The sequence below is a fragment of the Puma concolor genome, chromosome C1, assembly GCF_028749965.1.
Source record: "Puma concolor isolate L17-30 chromosome C1, mPumCon1.1.hap2, whole genome shotgun sequence".
NCBI lineage: Eukaryota > Metazoa > Chordata > Mammalia > Carnivora > Felidae > Puma > Puma concolor.
Window position 1 is genome coordinate 100,755,811 of NC_141674.1, and position 26,461 is coordinate 100,782,271.

The 26,461-nt window shown below is 45.4% G+C and overlaps 1 protein-coding gene across 2 annotated transcripts in view; it reads right to left on the minus strand.

Moving 5' to 3' along the window:
- VTCN1 (V-set domain containing T cell activation inhibitor 1) overlaps window positions 1-26,461 on the minus strand; it is a 64,064-nt gene that overhangs the window by 19,080 nt on the left and 18,523 nt on the right. For both annotated transcript variants that reach the window (XM_086717936.1, XM_086717937.1), the window contains exon 2: window positions 11,303-11,367. In XM_086717936.1, the coding sequence (XP_086574062.1) occupies window positions 11,303-11,367 (65 nt within the window). The remainder of the gene's footprint in view (window positions 1-11,302; window positions 11,368-26,461) is intronic.

The window sequence follows — 26,461 nt, forward strand, 5'->3', positions numbered from 1 at the left end:
GCACATAGTAAGTGCCCCATAGATATTAGTTTTTATCGCCGCCTTTCCAATCTCATTTCCTAACACATCCTTCCATAGTCTCTACTATTTATGTATATCAAGTGATTTATTGATTTTCTGCTTTCACTGGAAAAAATACACAAGGTATGCATGCTATTTTTCAGATTTAAGAGGTAAATGCTATGAACATAAGGATATCCTTGGCATTTCACCTCTCCTAGCCCATTAGGGATTGGAACTAATTGGCTCGTAGGCTTTATGGAAAGTAGGTGAAGGTACTGGATGAAAGACAGACCCGAAGAAGCTAAGCTCAATGGGTTTATTTAGAAAGAACAGAGTTACTGATAGAAGAAAAGTTCTAGGTAAAAAAGAGGCAGGGGAAACAAAACCTGTGCACAGGCTGGCTTGGGAGGAAGTTGCGCAGACTTTTGAGTGTGGGGGGAGTGAGACCTGGGAGCAGCTGCCATGCGCAGTGGCCATTCACGTGGGAGATCTGGGAGAGAAATTATGAAAGACGACCGTACGGAGTTTCAATGCATTATATGAATGCAACAGGCCCCATCCCCTGCCTTGGCATTTTCTTGAACTCTGCTTTAAAGATTTAATTTGCTTTTCAATTATTTTTACTTGACAGACTAATATCCAAGACATTCCAGGGTAGTACTGGTTATACCATTATACTATGCATCTTCACACCCCTGTTCATCTCGCACCTCCAATTTATAGTTCCCCCCCTCTCCTTTATCACCAGCTATCCAAATTCTACTTCTATGCAAGGTTGTTCAGATGGCAGCCCTTGCGTGAAGCCCTCTTTTGATCTGCCAAGACAAAATTAATAGATTCTCTACTCTCCCATAATACTTTCCCTTGCCTTTATTATAGCAGCTGTCTCCCTCCACCTTGTGTCTAGCCTGTCCCTGGCACACATTTGTCAGCTTTTCAAGGACGGAGACTGTCTTCATGATATTCGTAAGCCCTATAATGCTCTGATTTTATATGTCAACTTGACTGGGCCACGGGATGCCCAGGCATTTGGTCAGACATCCTGGGGCGTCTGTGAGGATGTTTCTGGATAAGATTAACATTTGATTCAGTAGACGGAGTAAAGCAGGTCACCCCCCGCCCCTTATTTGGGGGGCGTCATGCAATCAGTAGAAGGCCTGAATAGAACACAAAGCCTGAGTACGAGGGAACTCCGACTGCCTGATTGCTTTCAGCCGGGACGTTTGTCTTTTCCTGCCTTTGGGCTAGACCTGAAACACTGTCTTCTTGGATCTTGAGCCTGCCAGTTTTGGGACTGGAACTACATCATTGGCTCTCCAGGTTCTCAAGCCTTTGGACTCAGATTGGAACTCAACCGTCTGGGTCTCCAGCTTGATGAAGCAGATCTTGGGATTTTTTAGCCTCCACAATTGTGTGAGCCAATTCTTTCTAAATGTCTCCCTCCCTCTCTCTCATTACACACACACACACACACACACACACACACACACACACACACTCCAATTGGTTCTGGGTTCTGTTTCTCGGGACGACCCTGACTAATACAAATTTTGGTACTAAGAAGTGAGGTGCTGGTGTAATAGACTAGTAAGCATGTGGAAGGTGCTTTGAAACAGGGTCCTGGGTAGGGGCTGGAAGAATTTTAAGATGCATGTAGAAATATGGATGTTAAGGGTGATTCTGGTAAGGTCTCAGATGGAAATGAGGAACATGTTATTGGAAACTGGAGGAAAAGTCATTCTGTTATAAAGTGGCAGAGAACTTGGTTAAACTATGTTCTAGTGTTTTGTGGAAAGTTGAATTTATAAGTGATGGAATTTTGAATTTACAAGTAATGGAATTGGGTATATAATTAATTGATTGTATATTTTTAAAGTGATCTCTACACCAAATGTGGGACTCGAACTCATGACCTCGAGATCAAGAGTCAGATGCTTTACTCACTGAGCCAGCCAGGTGCCCCTAACTGAGATTTCTAAGCAAAGGTTTGAAGGAGCATTTTGGTTACTCTTGACTGCTTATAGTAAAATTTAAGAAAGGAAAGAGATGAATTGAAGAAGGAATTGTTAAATTAAAAAGAACCATAACTTGAAGATTTGGAAATTTCTCAGCCTATCCATATTGCAAAAAAATGAGAAAGGTTTAATTAGCCACCTCGGCAGAAGCCAGGAATAGAAATGGGGACTATACCAGCAGCAACAGCACCAGCAGGGGACAGAAAAACTAAAGGGGATAGAAAAAATGAGACAAATGAAGGAAGGCTGTCAGATTTCTTAGATCCTGCAGGCCAAGACCATAGAGCTGTAAATATGTGCTATTCTTCCAGAAAAGGGAAAAACAATCTAAAGGTGATGCGCAGAGATCATCGGGTGTGCCTCCTTCCTTTCAAAGGATGAGGGCCATTGTCTGTGTTTCAACAGGCCAGAGGACCACTACCATTGTAGCCTTAGAGATGGGGCCACCTAAAACCTGGGGAGGACTTTCCAGCCTCCAGAACTGTGAGAAAATAAATTTCTGTTTTTTAAGCCACCCAGTCTATGATATTTTGTTATGGCAGCCTGAACAAAGTAAGACAAGTGCCTAATGCTACATTTCTACAAAGAAAAAGAGTGTTTGTTCATTGAGTGAATACATGAATGAGTGAATGGAAATGAGTAGAAATCAAGGCACTATATGAGATCATGCTACTATCCAAAATGGTTATAGGAATAAGGAATATTGGGCAGGATTACCGCATCTAAATTTTGGGGAAACGTGAGCCAGTGAAAAAGAAGGCAATGAAAATACAGAGATTCTCAATACAATCATGGAGCAAATGTAACTATGTTAGAGCAGGGATAAATTTGATTGTAGTTTATAATGTGCCATTAAAGTTGAATTGAAAAATTACTTTTCAGGGGCGCCTGGGTGGCGCAGTCGGTTAAGCATCCGACTTCAGCCAGGTCACGATCTCGCGGTCCGTGAGTTCGAGCCCTGCGTCGGGCTCTGGGCTGATGGCTCGGAGCCTGGAGCCTGTTTCCGATTCTGTGTCTCCCTCTCTCTCTGCCCCTCCCCCGTTCATGCTCTGTCTCTCTCTGTCCCAAAAATAAATTTAAAAAGTTGAAAAAAAAATTAAAAAAAAAAAAAAGAAAAATTACTTTTCAGAAAAAATACATGATTAACACAGTTTATAGAGAGAATGAAATGGTAATGACATATCTGAGTTTGGTAATTGTGCTACCGAATTAATTTTAATGTGTTGGCCTTGAGCCCAAAGGTAGAGAATTTGCTGAAATATCTCTTAGAGAACTTAATGATTGAAAGTAGGCAAGTGTGGAGTGCCCCAGGGACCCACTGCAAGGCTCTAGCCCATTTAAGGTTGCATTAAAGATGTGGCAGATGGAATGAGCATAATGTCGATTAAATGCTCCCCTCCCTTATCAAATCAAGAGGAGGAATAAAAACTAGGGAGAACTTAAAAAACCATGAGGACCTAGCCATGGCTTTGCACCCAGAAAGCAATCAATAAATGCTTGTTAGCTGAATAAATGATGATTAAAAGTGATTAAAGGAAATTTCATTTGCAAGCAATAGCATACAAATATTGCTTTTCAAAAAAAAGAAGAAAATAAAAGAAAGAAAAAGAAAGAAAGAGATAAAGAAAGAAAGAAAAGAAAGAAAGAAATCTGTATTCAAACTTACAAGCAAATATTGGCTCAAAGAGCCAATTGTTTTAGGAAACACAATCTGGCCTGGTAGTATTCTCCAGGCCTCTTAACCACCAGTGGCTCTTGTGTGATTTGGTGAGCCGGAGGGTAAGAGGACTCCAGGAGATGGGTTTGAGGTGGTTATCTATTAAATTTTTTTTTTCAACATTTATTTATTTTTGGGACAGAGAGAGACAGAGCATGAACGGGGGAGGGGCAGAGAGAGAGGGAGACACAGAATCGGAAACAGGCTCCAGGCTCTGAGCCATCAGCCCAGAGCCTGACCCGGGGCTCGAACTCCCGGACCGCGAGATCGTGACCTGGCTGAAGTCAGACGCTTAACCGACTGCACCACCCAGGCGCCCCAAGGTGGTTATCTATTGATAGAGATTTCTGTTAATTGAAACAGGCACAGATTTTAGGAATTTCACTGGCCTCTAAGATTTCAACTTTAAAGTTGGAAAGCCCTGCCACTTACTGAAAATGCATTCTCTAGCCCTTGAGGGCTAATTGCTCTGACAGCTCTGGTTTGCATCGGAGAAGAGTAGCTGTAAAAGAGAAGCAGGCCAAAATCTGAGCGGTTCTGTTTTCACACTGGGTGAGCGCTATTCAATTGCCCTGCCCTGTAGGAGCAGAAATCTCTTGGAAAGTGAGGTTATAGGTGACACAAGGCAAGACTTCTTTACAGAAATTATAATCTGGGATGTCCAGTGCCACTGGATAAAACCTGGAAAATGAACTTTCTTTTGAAATGACTCAGTGAGACAAGTCCTGTACATTCCAGTAGCATAGACAGCATACTGGGAGCTTTCAGGAATGGTTGCTCGGCATTGTCTGGAAACACCCAGCCACCTGGACGGACACCATAGCACAAGGCTTAAAGGTGGTAACACGTAGGCTTAAGCTGGCACCAATGTGAGTGCCCCTCTTGCCAGAGAGGAGAGCAGGATTGGGGGTAACGGCTGCTTCTGTGAGAAGAAATGAGGAGGGATGCTGGGCCATGCTAGATGAAGGGACAATGTGGGAAGCCACCGTAGAATATGGTGTTTGAGAATGGGTATCAGGCTGTCTGGATTCAAGTCTCATCTCTGCCGCTTACTGGATATGTGATCTTGGGCAAGTTTTCTGACTTCTTTATTTCATTTTTTTTCATCTTTTAAAAATTTTTTAACGTTTACTTATTTTTGAGAGACGGGACAGAACATGAACAGAGGAGGGGCAGAGAGTGGGAGACACAGAATCCAAAGCAGGCTCCAGGCTCTGAGCTGTCAGCACAGAGCCCAACGTGGGGCTCGACCTCATGAACCGCGAGATCATGACCCGAGTCGAGGTTGGACGCTTAACCGACTGAGCCCCCCAGGCGCCCCTAAAATTAAGATGTTAATGATAGTAGCTCCCTCAGACAGTCCCTGAAAGGTCTAAAGGATACAGCGCAGGCAAAGAGCTTAACATAGCACCTGACTTGCCACATGTTAAATCTTAATGCTTTCGATAACCATTATTAACTAGAATCATTTGGAAAGATTGCAGATCAGAGCACCAGGAGGACAGGAAGACTTTACTAAGTGCTTCAGTTATAGTGACTCCTTTTAAGCCTGGTAAGAACCAGGAAAGATAAGAATTCCCATTATGCCCTTCTTATGACTGAGGATAAAGAGGCTCCATGGGATTAAATGGCTGGCCGAAGCTCTGTCTAGCATGTAGTGGAGCCAGGATCAAACACAATCTTGTCTGGAACTAACCCTGTGCTCTTTCTACCACATTTGGCTTATATCCATGACCAGCTTGAGACGCACAGAGAGCCCATCCAGTAAGACGGTATCTTTACCTTACGTAAAATTAAAAACGATTGAAAACCATGAAACGAAAGTAAGAAAGGCCAACAACTGTTTCTCAGATGACTACAATTAAAAAATATCTCTGGGGCGCCTGGGTGGCGCAGTCGGTTAAGCGTCCGACTTCAGCCAGGTCACGATCTCGCGGTCCGTGAGTTCGAGCCCCGCGTCGGGCTCTGGGCTGATGGCTCAGAGCCTGGAGCCTGTTTCCGATTCTGTGTCTCCCTCTCTCTCTGCCCCTCCCCCGTTCATGCTCTGTCTCTCTCTGTCCCAAAAATAAATAAACTTTGAAAAAAAAAAATCTCTATTTCTATATCTATATCTAGATATCTAGATAGGTTATCTAGACCTAGCTCTAGATATATAGATCTGTATGCCTCTCAAATACTTTGCAGACAATTTGTTCAGTCTCCTGTTTCGGTGCCATGAGGACATGCCTGGTTGGCTTATCCAGTGTCCAAAGATGGAGTACTTATTATGAGACCGTGTCCTGTGGCTTCCTGCCCTGGCCTAACTTCAGAGGAGGTGTCCAGCCCTGGCATGGCCAGGAAATTGCGGAAGTTTTTAAGAAGTGCCATATAAATGCATTAATAACAACAATTTATTATTAATAGCACCGACGCTATCAATCTAAATAACAGTGACAGCCATTTATTACACTCATGGGCCAGGTACTTCGCAAACACTTTTCTCATTGAATTCCCACAACGGCTCTTTTACCAGCGAGGAAACCATTTCTGGAAAGTTAAGACCTGAGATGAGAACGTCTCTGTCCGATCCCTCAACTCTTCCCTTACACAGAGCTGTTCCAAGTCATCCAGTGAGTGAGTGACAGTGTGAGGACTGGGCTGCAGAGGGTCAGGGACCTTTCCACGGCATCCGCCCCCACCCCCCGCCCCCGTCTCGAAGGGCCACCCACAAAGGCTGTCCTGTAACCAGGGATTAATGGGAGCCTCTCAACCTCTCTTCCAAATAATTCACCTCACGTACATTTTATGTGCTCTGGGGTCCATACTTAGTACTGTTCAGGAGTGGGGTGGCGATGAGGAGCTGGCATATGTGACCTCAGGAGAGTGTTGAAGAGGTGGAATTGTCTTCTGTATTTAGGAATATCTCTATGTCTGAGCTGCGGTCTCAGGAATGATGCCTGCAAGGCACACCAGAAAACACCCTTCCCTGCCACAACTCCGTACGAAAGTCGTTATCTGTACCGGTAGGGAAGGTAGGGAAGAGTGTGGGTTCTGGAAGCAAATTACCAGGGCCTGAAACACAACTGTGCCATTTGCTAGCCGTGTGCAACCTTGGGTGAGTAGTTATTGGGAGGTAGGAATAATACTTGTCTCCTCTTTGTTGTGAATAGTAAATTGGATAATGTATGCAAAGTTATTTACTGCAGTGAGGTGCACACAGGAAAGATTCAAAAGACATTGCCATCGTCGTCACCATCACCTACGTATTGCCATTTCCTTAATTTCACTGCCTTGTGTATGAAGCCAGCTAACGTTTTTTTAAAGTGGATTTACTTATTTTGAGAGACAGAGCGGGTGGGAGAGGGGAAGGGAGAGAGGAAGAGAGAGAATCCTAAGCAGGCTCCACACTGTCAGCGTGGAGCCCAACGTGAGGCCCAAACTTGCGAACCGTGAGATCATGACCTGAGCCAAAAGCAAGAATCGGGCACTAACTGACTGAGCCAGGCGCCCCAAGCCAGCTAACATTTTATTGAATTTATCTAAAGTGTGATAATATGATGCTCTCGGGTAAGGGTTATGGGCGTTTTAATAAAGGCAACTGAGAAAAATCCAACTAAAGCGTGTTACATTCATAAACAGCCTATTGTATTCAAAATGCCCAGCTTTAACCCCATGAAATAGGATGGAGGCAGAAAACCTCTTTATTGGCAGTAGGGCTTTAATATTACTGGTGGAATATTGCTGGACTGGGTAGACTAGCTTTTATCCATGTATTTGCTTCTCCAAGCACCCATCCACTTGTCCGTTCAAAAAAGCACTTAGGGAGTACCCTCTGAGCATCCTCTTTAGGGGACGGAGCTAAGTACTGAGGTCGCTGTAGTCATACAATAGGAAAAGTGTGAGTGGCAAAATGTTGACTGTCACAGGGAAGCTGTGGCAATGTGAAAATTCTTGCTAGGGTGGTCAAGTAAAAGATAATTCCATAAGGGGTGTCATGCCAAGCCGTTTAGCCCTAAGCCCAAAAAAGGTTCGTCACCAAGATTTAGAGTGCAGGACAAACACTAGAGTTGTTGCTGTTGTTTTTGTTGTTTTTGTTGTTTTTAAGGCAGTGTATTTTTTATTTTATTTTATTTTTAGAGAGAGAGAATGTGCAAGCAGGGAAGAGGGACAGAGAGAGGCGGGGGGGAGGGAGAGAGAATCTCAAGCAGGCTCCTTGCACAGCGTGGAGCTTGATGAAGGGTGAAGCCCATGACCATGGGAACATGACCTGAGCCAAAATCAAGAGTTAGACACTCAACTGACTGAGCCACCCAGGTGCCTAGGGTTTTAATTCAAGGAGGTGTATAAGATCCAGAATGGGTAAATTATAACTAAGGAAGAGCTAATTAAGCATTAGTGAAGAAGTTACCAAAATGTATATACTGATATCTTTAAAAGTTAGTTCAAAATATTCACTTTATCAGTCGATATTTTATTTCCCAATGTATATATACACATATTTTATAATATATATTTGTAATGTGTGTGTATATATGAATATATTTAAATTTTTTTAATGTTTATTTTTGAGAGACAGAGAGACAGAGACAGAGTGCAAGTGGGGGAAACACAGAGAGAGGGGGAGACACAGAATCCGAAGCAGGCTCCACACTCTGAGCTGTCAGCACAGAGCCTGATGCAGGGCTTGAGCCCATGAACCACAAGATCATTACCTGAGCCAAAGTTGGATGCTTAACTGACTGAGCCATCTAGGCGCCCCTATATGAGTGTGTTAAAGTACAACACATTTACATAAAAATGTACACATCGTAACTGTGCAGTCTGCAGAATTATCACATTTTCATTTCCACGTAACCACCACCCATACCAAGAACTAGAACTTGACTATCCCACAGAAGTCCCCTCATGCTGCCTCCTAAAGGCTACCCCCTCAACTCTTCCCAGGGTAGTAACCACTATTCTCCTTTCTAATAGAGATTCATTTGCCTGTTTTTGAACTATATATACGTGGAATCATATAGAACGTACTGTTTTGTGTATGCTTCTGTCACTCAACATTATGATTCTCATATGAACATGCACTCAGTCTCCTCAGTCACCAGGAAATAGGAATTAAAACCACAAAAGGATTCTATAGTATCTAGGGTTGGTGAGGACATGAAACACTGGATCTCTCATACACTTCTGGTGAAGAGTAAATTGGTAAACATTTTGGAAAGCTGAATGATAGCATCTCCTAAACGCTATTAATTGGCTTTCTTTTTAAAAAATGTTAATTTATTTATTTTGAGAGAGAGTGAGTGGGGCAGGGGCAGAGAGAAAGAGAGAGGGAATCCCAAGCAGACTTGGCATTGTCAGTGGGAAGCCTGACACAGGCCTGGATCTCACAAACCGTGAGATCATGACCTGAGCCGACATCAAAAGTCAGATGCTTAACTGACTGAGTCACAGGTGGCCATGTTGGCTTTCCTGGACATACTCTTTTGAGAAGTGTTTATTTTAAGATACTAGAAAAAAGAATGAAAAGACAGCAAAACAAAGCAGAAAGAGGGACATTAATAAAGATAAAAGCCAAAACTAATTAAATAGGAAAACAATCAGAGACAAACCTAAACGTGGCTCTTTCAAAACTACTGTTGAGCTAATAATGCCCTGTAAACCTGCTTTAAGATGAGAGAAGGAGAGAGAGATACTCACAGACTGATGGACAGATAAAATGCCCAAGATCAGGACTAGGTAGAGAGAGAACATAAAAAGAAAATGAATTATAAAAGAATATTAGAATAAAACAGGCTAGTACACTCAGAAACAGATCCATACACATTTAGATACTTGATTTATGATAAAAATAGCACTTGGTGAGACGTGGGGGAAGGACAGTATTTTTGACAAATGGTGCGAGATCACCTGGAGAGCCACACGGAACATATGAATCTTGACCACTCTCTTGCACCACACACAAAATTAATTCTGAATGGTTAATAGATATAAATGAGAAAGGTGAAATAAGAAAGCTTCTAGAAGATAACTTAGGGAAAAAATCTTCATGACCTTGGGATAGGCAAATATTTTTTTAACCAAACAGGCTACAAAAAGCTCCAGTATAAAGGAAAAGATGGATAAAATGGACTAGGTTAAAATTAAGAGCTTTTGCTCGCATTGAAAGACATCATTAAGAGAGGGAAAAAGCAAGCCATAGTGTAGAAGAGATTTTGCAATGCATATAACCAAATTGCATCCAAAATATATAAAGGATTCCTACAAATCAAAAAGAAAAAGGCAGATAATCCAATCAAAATGGATGAAAGACAAAAATACCTTTTTTTTTTTAAAGTTTTTAGTTTTTTTAAGTAATCTCTACACCCAGCATGGGGCTCAGACTTACAACCCCAACATCAAGAGTATCCTGCTCTACTAACTGAGCCAACCAGGCACCCTAAAATACCTATTTTTTCTCTTAAAATATTTTTGTAATGCTTGTTAATTTTGAGAGAGAGAGACAGAGACAGAGACAGAGACAGAGTGTGAGCGGGGGAGGGGCAGAGAGAGAGGGAGACAGAGAATCCGAAGCAGGCTCCAGGCTCTGAGCTGTCAGCACAGAGCTCAAGGCGGGGCTCAAACCCACAGAGCCCGAGATCACGACCTGAGCCAGAGTTGGACGCTTAACTGACTGAACCACCCAGGCGGCCCCCAAAATACCTATTTTTGATCAAGGAAGTGGGGAAAGGTGCTAATGCCTTTTCTAGGCAAATACATGTACCAGCTACCATTTTCTTCACTTAAGCCACAACCACTGTTTGGTGGCAGCACATCCCCACCAGAGGAGAGTGACAGAGACAACAGGCAGCTGGGACTATAGAAACTGAAGTTATAAAGCGACAGCTTTGGCCCCAGACTAAGTTAAAATAGAAATGTTGGCCTGAGTCAGGCAGCTTAAGGGAAATGGAGCAAACAGTTTGCTGTGAGAAGACAGCTGTGGCCTAACTCACTCAATGTTTTAATTAAGTGGCATCCATAATAGACGCTTCCAAGTCACGGTCCACACAGAAGAGGGGAGAGAAGACTATTCCTGCAACTGACATCAGCTGCCTTTGGAATCTCACCATCCACGCACGGTGGCGTCAGTTTCCTGCACAAACAGCAGTCACAACCTGTCTTCCCGCTACCTAGGACCCCTGTGCACAAGGACCTGATTTTCTTTAACACTTCAGCAACGTTTCACTGCAAAGGAACCACCCACCCAGGCCAACCATTGCTAGAATGGCTCGCCGTAGCCCTTTACCTGTGATGCCAGATACCTTCAGCGCTGATTGGTAGGTAGAATACCCTGGTACACATCCCGTTTGGCTCTCGCAACTACCTGGGGACCTGGGCATTAATTCCCCCATCCTACGAATGAGGCAACTGAGGCCCGGGGAGTTAAATGACTAATTTGGAGAGAGCGGAGTCCATAAGTAGAAGAAGCAGTGCTCTGCTCTGAGGTTTTCTGGGTCCAAGCCCTGTGCTCTTTCCGTTCGACCGCGCTGAGTAATCGGGCACCTAAGTGGTAAGGGGTGAATGGATCACGATAACGCAAGAAATCACATACCTGAGATACCAAAACCGATGATAAGTGCAATGGCTCCAGCCAAAACAATGATGATGCTAATAATGCTATGGAGAGATAGAGAAACAGGAAATTACTCTTCAGTTCACTTGACATGCTGCTTTGTTTTTGTTTTTTTTTAATTTTTTTTTTCAACGTTTTTATTTATTTTTGGGACAGAGAGAGACAGAGCATGAATGGGGGAGGGGCAGAGAGAGAGGGAGACACAGAATCGGAAACAGGCTCCAGGCTCTGAGCCATCAGCCCAGAGCCTGACGCGGGGCTCGAACTCCCGGACCGCGAGATCGTGACCTGGCTGAAGTCGGACGCTTAACCGACTGCGCCACCCAGGCGCCCCGACATGCTGCTTTGTGACCCGGGTTCATGTGTGTCATTTGTCAGAGGTGCCACAGAAAGCATCTCAACTTTCTTCTTCACCATAAGCCCCTTCCTAGGAACAGGCGCCTTTGGAAGGGGTCTCAACAATTCCATCCCCGTGTCCCTGGGGGTGCCGGGGGTCATGAAAGCAGTGACTTTTTGTATCATCTTACTGTCCTATTTCCAGATCAGGGAAGACCGCATACAAAGATCGTTGGGACAAAACTGAGGGCATCTCTGTGGTGTTGGGTGCAACCTGCGGGGGGACTGGTTCCATACTCAGCCCACACTGAGCATTAATGCCCAGCATTGATCTATCTGCCTTGTCTCCTTCCATAGACTTTAAACAATTTTTTTAATGTTTATTCATTTTTTAGAGACAGAGACTGAATGCAAGCAGAGGAGGGGCAGAGAGAGAGAGAGGGAGACACAGAATCCAAAGCAGGCTCCAGGCTCTGAGCTGTCAGCACAGAGCCTAACGTGGAGCTCGAACCTGTGAACCATGAGATCATGACCCGAGGCAAAGTTGGACGGTTTTCAGACTGAGCCACCCAGGCTCCCCACCCTCCATTGGCTTTAAACTCCACGAAAGACAATGGTCATCTCTTCCCTTGTACTCACCCATCCTTAGTCCATTGCACCCTGAAGATCCTCAATGGGAGTTTGTTTCCTCTTATTAAAAAAGGTACTACATGTTTATTACAGAAACTTTAGAAAATACAAATGTATTTTTTTTTTGTTTAAATAGAACAATAAAATGACCTGCAATTTCGTCATCCAGACACAACCATTGTTAACTTCTTGAAATGTATCCTGCAGGGGCGCCTGGGGGGCTCAGCGTCCCACTTCGGCTCAGGTTATGATCTATCTCACGGTTCGTGGGTTCGGGCCCCGTGTTGGGCTCTGTGCTGACAGCTCAGAGCCTGGAGCCTGCTTCGGATTCTGTGTCTCCCTTTCTCTGCTCTTCCCCCACTCGTGATCACTCTCTCTCTCTCTCTCTCTCTCTCTCTCTCAAAAATAAATAAACATTAAAAAAAATGTATCCTGCCAGTTTTCAATGAACAAATTAACAAATGACACTTGGGGGAAAACTAAGGCAGTACTGTTTACAAGTGCCGAGCGCTAGAATAACTTGGCAGACATGTTGTTCTAGGCACCATCCATGGATTATATCATTTATCTTTTCAATAACCTTATGAGGTAAACAAATGTATTATCCCCATTTTATAGATGAGGAAATGACACAGGGAGATTCATCATCTTCCTGAAATTCACCTTGTCGGTAAGTGGCAGAGCTGGGATTAGAATCTATCTCTGGAAGCTGCACTCATCTACTTCCTACGCTGCCTCCCAAGAGGAGGGGGGTTCACACATGGGGCACGGCCATCCGCTCTCCGGGTGGACCCATGCCCCTGGAGGGCTACCAGCTCTCGCTGTCGAGAGTGACGCGGGCAGAGAAGAAGGCCCAGGTCGGAGCCGGCGTGTTGGCAAAGCGGTTCCTGGGAAGCTCGCCCATCGCTGCGCGCCCTTGTGCATAAGTCATCAGGCAGGCGTCCTCGGGCACGCGGTCTCACTGCTGGCAAGCCGCACGCTCCCCACGCCCACACCAATGTTGCTCAACAACAGGACAAAAGAAAGGCACAGGGAGGCAAAGAATGGTGCCACAGAGAGAAAAGGGAGGCGCAGGGCATTCTGCTCTCCGCCCTGAATACGCGCATTGTGCCCAGCTCTCCCCTTGCTCAGGGCCGGACCCACCGCAAGAAACAACAGACGTGCAAGAAACAATGTGAGTGAACAGTTTCCCCGGAGGTCAAGCCCTCACGAGGTGCGGCTGTGGGGGCAGCAACTGAATAAAGCAAAATGGTGCTTTTAACAGCGGGGTATCTGCCATTGATTCTAAGAGGAGACGACATTTGACCACTTTGCTCTCTCTACACCCTCGGTTCTGACCGCTCGAAGGGTGTGAGAACAGCCACACGCACCCAGCAGGCGGCACTGCCTGGCTCTCTCTGACTACTGAGCCAGGGAGCCACCTCGCATTTGTGGCTCAGGGTTTCACTTACCTTGGGGAAATTACTTCATCTCTCTGAGACTCGGTTTCTTTTTCCTTAAAATGGGCACAGGAGCCATCCCTGCTTTGCCAGCTGGAAGGGTGTTACAGGGTGAAGTGCGTCCACCCCTCCAGATTTATATTTTGAAGTCCAAACCCTGAGTACTTCAGAATGTGACTTTAGTTGGAAATAAGGTCATGGCAAAAGGAATTTGTTAGATGAGGTCATGCCAGAGTAGCGTGGGCCCCCAGTCCAGTATGACTGGTGTCCTTATGACAAGGGGACATTTAGACACAGACATGCACACACACTTAGGGAACACACTACTTTAAGATGAAAGCAGAGACCTACAAGCCACGGAACATCAAAGATTGCCCAGAAACCACCAGAAGCTGGCGGGGAGGCCTGGAGAAGATTCTCCCTCACCCTCCAAAGGAATCAAGCCTGCCCCGCAAGTGGTTTGCTAGTCTCCCGAGCTGTGAGAGAGCACTTTCTGTTGTTTAAGCCACAGGTCAGTGGTTCCTTGTTACAGCAGACTGAGAAGACCGATCTAAGAGGGTTGTTTTAAGATCAAATTAGATAGTGGATGTGGCATGATCCATGAAAGGCTGTGTATATATATTTTACCATAAAAACGTTTACCCGAAGCTATTTGCTGTAAGTTTGTTATTAAAAGCTGACTTACACCTGGGAACAGTCCAACTGGTAATCCTAACAATATTAGAGTATTTTGATACATCAGAAATACCGTGTACCAGGCGTGTGCGAGGGCTCAACGAGCTCCTTTGAGTTATCAGGTCCTGTTGAGTATCCTTTTCATTTCTCTCCCAGTCTCTTCATTTCTGTCTTCAGGGCCCCTGGTCACCACCGTGTGTCACTAGCATTCTTACAAGGCTCTCCCAACAGTCTTCCCTGTTTCCAGTCTGGCCCCTCCTGCCCATTCTTCATACCGCCCCCATCAGCGTGACTTCAGAGTTTCTGTATGAGAGTGACTGAGGTGGGAGCCTCAGTGATCACGGGGAGAGTATGATGACAAGGTCCCAAGCATGGCTTCTGGACCGAGCCCTGCTTGATTTGAGCCACAGCATCACCGCTTATAGTCATGTGACTTCCAGCTTCCATTCCTTCCTGTTAGGATTAAATGAGCTGGGGGCGCCTGGGTGGCTCAGTCGGTTAAGTGTCCGACTTCCGCTCAGGTCATGATCTCGCAGTTCACGGGTTCAGGCCCCACGTCAGGCTCTGTGCCGACAGCTCAGAGCCTGGAGCCTGCTTCAGATTCTGTCTCCCTCTCTCTGTGCCCCTCACCCACTCACACTATCTCTCTCTCTCAAAAATAAACATTAAAAAAATTTTTTTTAAAAAGATTAAATGAGTTAACACGAGTTGAGTGATTTTAAAAACCATGTAGAATAATGCCAGGCACATGGGAAGCTTCCATAAGTATGAATTCTTATTTTTCTGCTGTGGTTATGTAACAAACTCATGTTTTTAAGTTGGAATATATGTTTCCTTGGTGGTGCTGATGGAAGTTGGTCTGGGGATTGGCCCTCCGTTCAGCGACTGAGCTCTTTGTAAGAATGATTACCGAACTGTGATATAGTCATAACAGTCCTCTGCTGAAAACTTTGAGTGCCTTTCCATTTCCCTCGTGATAAAAATTCACCCTTGGATGTGGCCATGTGGCCTTCGAAAGGGGGTATCTTGCCTTCTCTCCTGCCTCTGCCTCTCCCCACGCTCCCCCTGGGTTCCTGCCCTCCAACCACACTGAAGCATCATAGATACCCCTGCCTCAAGCCATCACATGTGCTTTCCCCTACCCTCTCTGAGGAAAAGCAAAGACACAGAACAGACACCTGCACACTCACCGGCAGGGATGGGACAGTGGAGGTCGTGTGTGTCACTCAAAGCGGCTGAGCCCGTGTCCATCACCAGCAGACCCGCATGTTTCCTTAACCGTGGAAGCTGAACCCTGTTGTCTGTCAGCAATCTCCCTAAGCAGGAATCACCTTGAGGTTTGTGCCGAGCTGCTGTTCCCTTGGGAAATAGCTCAACTCTAGCGCCTTGGAAAGAGAGGCAGGAACTCTCGGAGCTGCCAGATTAAATAATTCCTGTCTGCTGCTTACTAATTTTTTTTAAAGTTGAATAAAATATTCACATAAGGTGTTCTTACGTTGCTTTTTGGCTTTTACTTTGCCAGAATGATTTCCAATAACGACTCTGTGGGAAATTTTTATTGCAAAATTGTCTTTTCACCACTGCGTTGGAATTCACGGCGCACATTTAAGTAGATCCTCCTTACAAAAGGACCCACATGAAAATCAGTGCTTTTGGAGGATCGGCTCATTTAGGAAGCTTTATTGAGTGTCGAGTGTATGAAAGGCATTGCCGGGCAATATGGAGGAAATGTAGAGATGGGGTGCCTGCCCTCAAGGAGCGTATAGTGTAACTGAGGCAAAACACACACACACACATGCACGTACAACATACACAGACATGCATGCACATGCACATATGTATGCCGTAATAACACAAGACACATAGTCAGGGCTTCAGTACAAAGACCAACAAATTCTCGCAGGAATTCTAGGGCATAGGAAGTATTTACATCAGAGAGAAATAGGAAGAATCCAAGAGTGTTTCCACGAAGTGTGTTTCCATGAACCAATTTCAAGGAAAGTACAAAGGAAGGTTTTCTTGAGAAATGCATTTAGCTAATTCATGCTGCAACGTACTCTCTCTCCAAGGCAGCAACCCAAAGCACCAGAAAGACCACATATGCAGGGACGGGGTCAGGACCCCACTCAGTGCTCTGGACTTGGAGAAGGGGGCTTTGAGGTGCTGCAGGACTCAGAGCCTTCCAGGGGAGGGGCTTAGATTCTGCCAAACACATCCATGCTACCCAGGGATGGCCCTGTTCAACTCCCTCACATACCTTTGTCTCCGCTGCTGCTGCCTTGAAAGAAATGAGGCATTTCTGGGAAGACATGATCCATGCATCCCTGCAAAACCTCACACTGTACAAAATCACACACCAAACGTGGCAGTGCTTATGGAGAAAAACAGGGTAGAGGTTTGACCGCTCAAAACCTGTGTGACCTTGTAATTGGTCTACCAACAGGAATAATGTTCTCTGGAGAGAACTCTGGCAGCCAAAGTGGGCAGCTCAGTAGGGCCAGAATCTGCTTCCGGGCATTATTCAAACTGCACAGACACAATTGTGCCGACCGAGGGTGCTGCAAGCCAGGGGGTCTTCTGGGAAGGTGGGGATGTGGGGAGGTGCAGACTGGGGTGTGCTGATCTGGGAAGGCAGCCCCAAGCACAGGTGTTGATTTGAAATTCAAAACACAGACAAACCTGAAAGCCACAGCAAGCCACAGCAAGCCACAAAGGTCCCACGTGGCAGGAGGCCACAAGGTCAGAAGGTTCCCCTCGTCCCCACCCCTTGTGTATCTCCTCTAGCTCCATTTCAGAAAACAAGGGCTTTCTGGATCCGCTCCACGGTGCGTAGAGCACTCATTCTGGAAGGCATAAAGCGCCCTTTGTTTTATCCAGACATTAATGGTTTCTATGCTCTCTAGTTTCTGCCTCCTTCCCCAAATACTGACTGAACTGAGAGATAGCACGTTCCTTACAGATCATCAGCTTACCTCCACTTGAATAAATGATAAATGATTAAGGGCTCTGAAACGTAGATTAAGTTATCACTTGTATGATTAATCTGAATAAATTACACTTTTAAATTAAATATAGCAAGCAGAATATTTGAGTAAATCAAGTAAATATTTGAATAAATCAAATATATTACTTTGTTCATAAACTAACCAAGTGACTGAGTTTATTATAAAGAACGCTGAAATTGAAGACATTCATTTCAGCCTATCCAAAACATTTCTCTCTTTCTTCCCCCCTAGAAAGGTGAAAAGGAATTATTTTTAAATACTATGTAGAAGAGAGCATTGGGCTTCAAGGTACAATTATTGTCCAGATATTGATTAGTACAGGTTTTAGGTTTCTGAGAGGCTTAGATTGTTGTCTCCTCAAACATTTTTTTCCCCATCTCTACATCCCCCTGCTTTATCTGTATTGGTAAAATCAAGGCCAGCATTGATCCAGGGAACTGAGAACATGACCATTTGAGATTGGTAAATGGAGGGTTGGGAAGCAATTGGCAAAGAGGGGGCTGTTCCATGGAATTTTAGCTGCGTGAGGGGAAGGGGAGGAGTGGGCATCCTTCTGGGCAGCCCTGCCCTGTCCACATGGCTTTCCTGGCAGTGGGCAGCCTGGCTTTCTGTTTGGGAAAGACATTTTCAAAAATTGCCCGTAAGACACTTGGGTGCTTTTGAGTATCAGGTTGAGTTCCTTCAAGCTTCCACTAAGAATAGTGATGCAGCATTATGGGGGTCCTCCAAAGCACAGGACCCAGGGTTACATCATACCCAGGCCCCAATGCCACAAAACCAGGAAGACATGACCAACAAGCAGATTGCATCTTACGTGCCAACTTCTTTTGAATGATGGATAGTGGTGGTGGCCTAGTATATTGTGTTAGAGAAGATTGTAAGGCTGCCTCCAGGCTCAGCAGGAGAGAGTGCCACCACTGATGGGTGATTTCTGGGTGAGCACGTGGGCCCCAGGAGTGCCGTTTCTGGGCTAGCAGTGACACATGAAAAGGGGGCTTGAGCTAACCACTAGCCACGGACTACCAGAGTCTTAGCCGAATTTAATAGAAAAAGAATGACAGTAAAATGGCTGACACTCCTCTATGCACATTTTTGGCCCACACTTTAAGAAGAACACTGGGGCACCTGGGTGGCTTAGTTGGTTAAGAGTCTGACTTCAACTCAGGTCATGATCTCAAGGTTTGTAGGTTTGAGCCCCACATCCGGCTTTGTGCTGACAGCTCGGAGCCTGGAGCCTGCTTCAGATTCTGTGTCTCCCTCTCTCTGCTCCTCCCCCGCTCGTGCTCTCTCTCTCTCTCAAAAACAAATGAACATTAAAAAATAAAAATAAATAAAAAGAACACTGATTAATGTGTTTGTTTAGGACAGGGTTTCTCACGCTCAGCCATATTGAGTATTTGGGCCAGATAATTCTTTGCTGCCGGGGCTGTCCTGTGCGCTGTAGGTTCTCTAGCAGCATCCCTGGCCTCTTTTATTTAAAAAAAAAAAAAATTTTTTTTTAACGTTTTATTTATTTTTGAGACAGAGAGAGACAGAGCATGAACGGGGGAGGGGCAGAGAGAGAGGGAGACACAGAATCGGAAGCAGGCTCCAGGCTCTGAGCCATCAGCCCAGAGCCCGACGCGGGGCTCGAACTCACGGACCTCGAGATCGTGACCTGAGCCGAAGTCGGCCGCTTAACCGACTGAACCACCCAGGCGCCCCACCCTGGCCTCTTTTAGATGCCAGCAGTACCCTGCCCTTTTTGTGACAACCTAAAATGTCTGGAGACATGTTGCTCTGGTTGAGAACTGTTGATCTAGGAGAAGTGGGACCAGCATGGTGAGGTGGTTAGAAGACATTTCTTTTGAAGGGTAGTTGAAGTAACTGGGGTAGTTTAGTTTAGAGACGTCCAGATGTAGTGATGATCACTTCAAAATTTGAAGGGCGCCATACGGGCCTATTCTCTATCACTCTGGAAGAAATGAAGCCAATAGGTGAAAGTTCCAGGAGGTTAGATTTAGATCAAGTATCCAGAGAACCTTTCCAATGAGGGTTCTGGTACGGGCCTGAGACTGCAGTTTCCTGTCACTGGACATGTGCCTATAAGCAGGGGCTGAGTAAGTACTTAGGGACAGAAGTGGGGAAGGGCATTTTGGGGCACCGGATAGGACTTGGAACAGTTTTGAAAGTCCCTTTCAAATAGACAGTTCTGTAATTTGATATCCCAGGGGGTTTGCTCTGGCCTTGCCCTTGCCACAGTTATGTATTCTGATTATGCCTCCTAAAACCTTTATTAATAACTTAACAATGATGGCTGGTATGTACTGAGGGCAGGGCCTCACTTATCTCATTTAATCCCTGCAACAACCCAATCGGTACTGTTATCTTTCTTTTCAGATGGGGAAACTGGGGCCTTGTGTTAAGTAACTCATCCACGGGCTCACCCCTACATTATTAAATCAGAGCAGGATGAGACTTGGGTCTAATACTCCATCATGCATGGCCTTCATTATCGTACGGTATGTTACATAAATCCAAATTTTCTAACTCCCAGGGTTCCCATCAGTTGCTGGGTTCATGGTTTGTGCAGTTAATAACCTGTGGAGGCCATCGGGCCTGATGTTCCACAGACTGAAGAAGCCCACCTCTCGCAGGTGGTATCTTTTGTTTGAGATGCTGGAAGGAAACCCGAAAGGGGGAGTATCAGGTGGAAAATTACTGAATGTTAACAGATAGATACCATTCCCTAAACAATATTTGATTTTGTGGCAGAGCCATAAATTTTTTTTTAATGTTTATTATTTATTTTTGAGAGAGAAAGAGAAAGACAGAACGTGAGCAGGGGAGGGGCAGAGAGAGGGAGACACAGAATCCGAAGCAGGCTCCAGGCTCTGAGCTGTCAGCACAGAGCCTGACACGTGGCTCGAACCCACAAACCATGAGATCATGACCTGAGCCGAAGTCAGACACTTAACTGACTGAGCCACCCAGGTGCCCCATTATATTCTTAAACCTGCTCTATTTATAACTGTCCCCTGATTGCCCATGAAGCACACATTAGCATTTCATCAGCCTTGTGCACACTGTTCTCCAGTGGCACAAGCAGAGCCGGACAAAAGTCAATATCAGGTTGATCGCTAGTCTTTTTTCTAATCATACCTGTGTCTCCCATTCTTCCTTATTCTCACTGCAGAGGAAATAACGTTTCCAGAAGATTTCTTCAGCAGTATAACTGATCCCATTGTGTTTAATAACAAACACACTTCACGCCGGTTATGAACCTCCCATGAAGTGTCTGCTCTGTAGGAAGGGCTGGGCAGCCGCTGAGCAGTCTGTGTGGTCGGAACTGAAACAGCCTAATTATAAGTCTTCCAAACCAAAGTTTGGGAGAGATTTCCAGGGGCGCGCACAGCACCTGGAGTGAGGTTTGGCCGCTAATAAGCACGTCCTTCACATGATTGGCTCCTGTTTTTCAGGCCGCTCTCCTATCATGCACGGCCTCCTTCCCACCTTGTCCCACATCACCTTGCTTTCCTCACCCCTCCTGCTCCAGCCCAGTCCAGATGAGGGCTGGAGCACTGCTCAGTGACAGTGAATGGATGTATGGATGACGGTCATTTCTGGAATGGATGATGCAAAGAGAAGGTGCTCTCTATCTTTCCCCTCACCAACTCCGTGGAGAACCTGGCGTTATTTTCCTAATGAAGACTTGATGGGAGCAGGGGGCTTGTATGATTGAGCAGTCCTGTAATTCTTCCTCTACCTGTGTCCTCATCAACACTTTGCCTCTACAGGATTGCTGTAAGGGTCAGAGAAACAAACTAGGCTTTGTATAGATGCTGGTTTTTGTTTTTAAATTATAAATGTTAATTCTTATTCCTATCCCTTCCCAGTATCCCCCAATTATTATTATTATTATTTTATTATTTTTATTTTTATATTTTAGAGAGAGAACACAAGCTGGGAGGGGCAGAGAGAGAGAGAGAGAGAGAGAGAGAGAGAGAATATCTTAATCAGGCTCCACACTCAGCACAGAAATGACATGGGGCCTGATCCCACAACCCTGGGATCATGACCTAGGCTGAAATCAAGAGTCGGATGCTCAACTGACTGAGCCACCCAGGCACCCCTATGTCTCCTAATGTAAATGATTTCTCGTTGCTTATAGATCAAAGTTCAAATCGAGTCTAGAATTTAAGACCATTGTAAAATGCCCATTGTATCTACGTGACCCTTCTCCCCTTCTGGAGCCGTGAATCCTTACCAAGCGGATGAGTGCATTGTCCCCTGTTGTCCTCCGTCTGTAACATTCTTCTGACCCCTCTCTGGCTGTGAAAGGCAGGCCCCACTCAAAGAGCTCTGCCTTGACTCTGACGCCTTTCCTGAAGGCCCAGCCCAGAGCGTGCTCTCTTTTCTCTTTCCTTAGTGGATTTAAGGGGATGAGGTAGGAAGGGGAACCTCAGAGGGCAGGGCCTGAGCGAGAGGAGGAGGGTCAGGCACTGGGGTTTAGGATGGGGGCTGGGAGGCCGGCATGGGAACTAGCAAGTTTGATGGGGTAGGACAGGGCAGTCTCCCTCTGGGGCAGGTACATTTCCCTCAACCCTTTGTCCCCATCGGTCACTGTGATCTGGGCCTCATGGGTGGCCCCATGGGTGGCCCACAGATGGCACATGGGTGGCCCACAGAGCAAATGATCTAGAATCTAGATCACTTTGCAACACCCTAAAGCCACAAAAACTGTTGTGACTTTTCATCCCTTTCTTGCCTTCAGGAAACCTACACTGTCACTGAAGAGATTCAGAGAAGAACTTGGGCTGTCTTCTCTCAGAAAGCCTAGCCCTGGGATCAGTTCATTGTTTATTCATTAATAAGTCTGGGAACAAGTCTATCTGTCACCCTCAGAACTTTTCTCTCCCTGAGCACATATACCTGTCTTAGGTGGTCTGACGCCTCTGTCTTCTGAAATGGGATACAATGTCATATTTGTATGCCCCAAGGCTTCTGTCATTCACTCTTTATTTCAGTAACACCAGGAAATCTCCCCAATGAAAAGCAGACCGCTGTATCCTGGGAATCAATAGGGATATGCTGTTCGGTCTTCCAAAAGTCTGACCCAGGACTCTACGGCAGGCAAGTCCTCACCTGCTGGGACCCACATTCTCATTGCATAGATGTGGACATACAGTGCTGAAAGTGTGGCTGAAAGTGTGGCTGAAAGTGTGGCTGTATGAAGCCTGGGAGGATGGACGGACTTGTGGAAGTTAGGCTGCCGGGCCCATCCCTTAAGGGATCGAGCCGCACTCCTTAGCCACAGACCCTGGGGCTGCCCTGTCCAGTACATGACAGGCCTCGACTGCTCACACTGAGGACGGTAGGGGATACGCACCCTGTCCTAGGATCCACGGTCATCCTTGACTTACACAACTCTGTGGACTTGCTTGTCTGTAACAGATACCAAGAAAGTTTCCCCGGCCTTCCAGCCTGGAATCTGCACCCTGCTTCTGCCCTGGAGCTGGGCTTGAATCCAGGGCCTCCTTGTGATTTCTGAGTCTGCTGCATGGTCATTTCCCTCTGGCCCAGCCTGACTTCTAGGGCACAGGCCTCAGCTCTCTCCTGTAGATTCATGGTTCCTGCATTCCTGCTAGCCTGGTACTACATGCAAGAAGGTTCCGCTGTATTCTCCTGTACCACCCCCAACTCCCCATCCCAGCCTGTGCCTGGCCCAGGGGTTTGGCACTAACCCGGGGATTGGTTGGCTACAGGGCTACAATGAAACACAAAATTTCTGTTTTATCTTCTGGTTTAGACTTCTACATATTCAGATACCATATTTTAGTAACAGCTTAAGATTTACATCTAAATATAAAATATTGATTTGAGCATAAAAAGTAAAGAATGTATATGAATTCTGAAAGTTTAAAAAATCTTGAAACCAAATACAAGCTCAAGAAGAGTTTACATAAATGTGTGGATAGTTTAGGGGCTCCTGGGTGGCTCAGTCAGGTAAGTGTCTGACTTCAGTTCGGGTCATGATCTCATGGTTCGTGAGTTTGAGCCCCATGTCGGGCTCTGTGCTGACAGTGCTTGGATCTTCTTGGCCCTCTCTCTCTCTGGCCCTCCCCCACTCAAGCTCTCTCTCTCTTTCTCAAAAATAAATAAATATTAAAAAAAATTTTTTTGAACTTGTGGATACTTTATCCCATTTCTTGCTCCATTTTCTGGCCCCCTACCTCCATGTTTCATCTATTCTAAATGAATTTGGGCCTCTAAAGATCCCAGGCTGTTTCTTGCCTCTGTGTTTTGTTCACGCTGTTTTTCCAGGTCTTAGAACATGGTAGGAATTTAATAAATGTTTGTTGAGTAAATGTTTCGCCTTAGAGAATGCATCCCTCAGAGTATCTAGCACATAGTACTTAAAAGTTATTGAATTAATGGATAAATCAAAGACTAAGGGAAACTAACACAGTCTTCACTTTTGAGGCGCCTTTTATGGGAGAAATGATCATTTATATTCCTCTCTAAAGGAAAATAATCTTTTAAAAAATTACAGCATATGAAATCTTGCTGGTGCCATGAATTCTAGCACAATGCTTTTTGGAGGGCTCAAAAAAGTAGAAGACCTAGTTGGCCAGGGTCAGGAAGCAAACCTGGAATTAACTGATAATAGCTGTGCTTGATCACTTATTCACCTTGGGTCCTTTTAGTCATTTCTCTCCACAGATGATTTACAAAATATACACACCCCTCTAAGCCAAAAGGAAATTTTCAGGGAATGAAAATATAAATTTCCAGCCATAGAAACAAAAGAGGTTTTAAAAATATAAAAAAGAGGGTAGGACACACCATGACCAAAATGAGAACATGTAATATGTATCTAATCAGAGGTAGAGAATGAGAGAGGGGCACTATCCAAACAGAAAAAGACCGAGTATTTTTTAGTATGTAGGAAAGATCCCAATTTTTCAGATTCAGGAAGGCCAGTGTATCTCAAGTAGGGTAAGTAAAAAGAAAACTACAAGACACTTCATAGCGCAACTGATGAACAAAGACTGAAAAGATCTTAAAAGCGGTAAAAGACAAATTACCTAGAAAGGAATGGCAAACTAATAGCTTGCTTTCCAAAGTAACAAGGGATGCCAGAAAAATGATGGGATTGTATCTTCAAAGTCCTAAGAGAAAAGGAAATGCGAGGTATGAAGTATAGCTCGAGTGCCCAGCAGGTATCACAGACACAGATACGCCATGGAGGGAATATGGTACCCAACGTGAACACTTCCTGCACAATCAACAGACTATTAGATGATGCCTCCAAAAACTTAAAAGTAAGATTTATACCTTCACAGCAGGGTAGAATCAGTCTTAATGGGCATCCAGAGAATTTGCTTCAGGCAATATTGAACATGTTAGAGAAACAAGTGACAGACAAAGCTTCGCTGTCCAGGGGTCCAAGCTATCAGAACTTCAAGAGATGGGCCAAAGCAAGCTTTTTTGGGCAGCCCTGGGCTATTCATTAGGCCCACGAAGCGTGGCCTTATGGCCTTAGCCCAGCAGGAATGGCAACCTGTCCCTCCCAGCCCCGACCAACACTCACAAAGGGACCAGAGAGCAAAGTTAAGTTTCAGTGGACTTTACAATCAGGAAAACTGGAAGGAAGTGTTTTTAATGTTAACTTGTGTATACTTTTTTTTTGTTTTAAAGTTTAGTGGTTTTCGTACGTGAATTACCTGGTGGTCGGTGAGGCATTAGGGGGCACCACTACCATCTTTTTAATGCTCTGAATGGGAGGGAGAAATATTTGAAGGCCAACGTCGGACCTACCTTCTTCATTTGGTGCCTTTCTTCATGATATATATAACACCTGTAGAACAGTGCCTGGCAGGTAGCAAATGCACTAAAAAGGCTGCATCCCTTTCCTTTAAGGCCCATGTGAAGAACCAGGGTGACTGTGGGTACACAGTGTGCTGTTTTCCAGGCCAAAGGGGTGGAGGGTGGAGCTAGGAGGGGAAGGTCTCCTGTGGAGACACTTAGATTCTGTCAGGGACTGAGAATCCTGCCAGGCCTGGGAGAAATGCGTCCCCGGTTTTCCCTTGGTCTAGAAATGGATGGGCTTCGTTTCTCACTAGCCTGGATACAAAGGATAATTCCAGTGCCCCTAAAGCTGCACCAGCCACATCGACCTTGACTTAGATTTCAGAAGTCAGGATCAGAAACTAGTTTTGTTGGGTTCATATTTACAATGGTTTCTTAGTTTCTCCGCTCTTTCTAGGCATATCTTACCCAAACCGAGGACAGAAACAGTGTCTCACATTGCAGTCAAATGTGACCATTCCAGCGGCCACAGAGTTGAGAAACCCAGGGTGACCACGGGATGTGGCAACACAGATGGGGGTGCCCAGAAGACAAGAGGTAGGAATGACTGGGGATGCTGGAACTATCTCCCTCTGGCCAGTTTCCTTGCTACCATGGTCTCCCAGAGGACGTCGCCACGGCCTGCCATACGAGTCACAATCTAACAGGGTGGGGGATACCCTGGGCATGAAATGCTGCTTCGTTGCTCTGAAATGGTCTCTGGTTACAAGAGCGATCTTTCTAAAAATGGGAAATGGGATTGGGTGGGTGTGAGAGTTCTGAAAGAGGTAGTTTCCATTCCTGACTGCTTGAATTCCTGGGCTATTCCAATGGCTGGGACGTGCAATGGGTAAAATCACTAAAGCTACAACAGGCCTGTGGACTTGTAGCCAGGGCAGGGTTCTCGTGGCGTGGAGAGTGGATTGCACCTGTTCGGACAGTTGGAGAGGACGTCTCTAGGGCCCAGGGCTCAGCAGCGTAAACTGCAGTTGAGACCCTAACAGATCACAGCTCCCTTTTCCTCTTGCCTTAGCACCACGAGCGGAGCAGGCTCATTCTTAGACGTGTTCAGTATTTTCCTTACAGTTTTGTAAAGTCGTGTTTGGGTGGGAGGTGGGGGCTGGGAAAGTGCAATGAGCTATTTATTGCAAAGGGAGAGAGAGAATTGGATGGTGGATAAAATGCAGAGAAGGTAGGAGAAGGTAGCTTCAGTGGACAGGGCC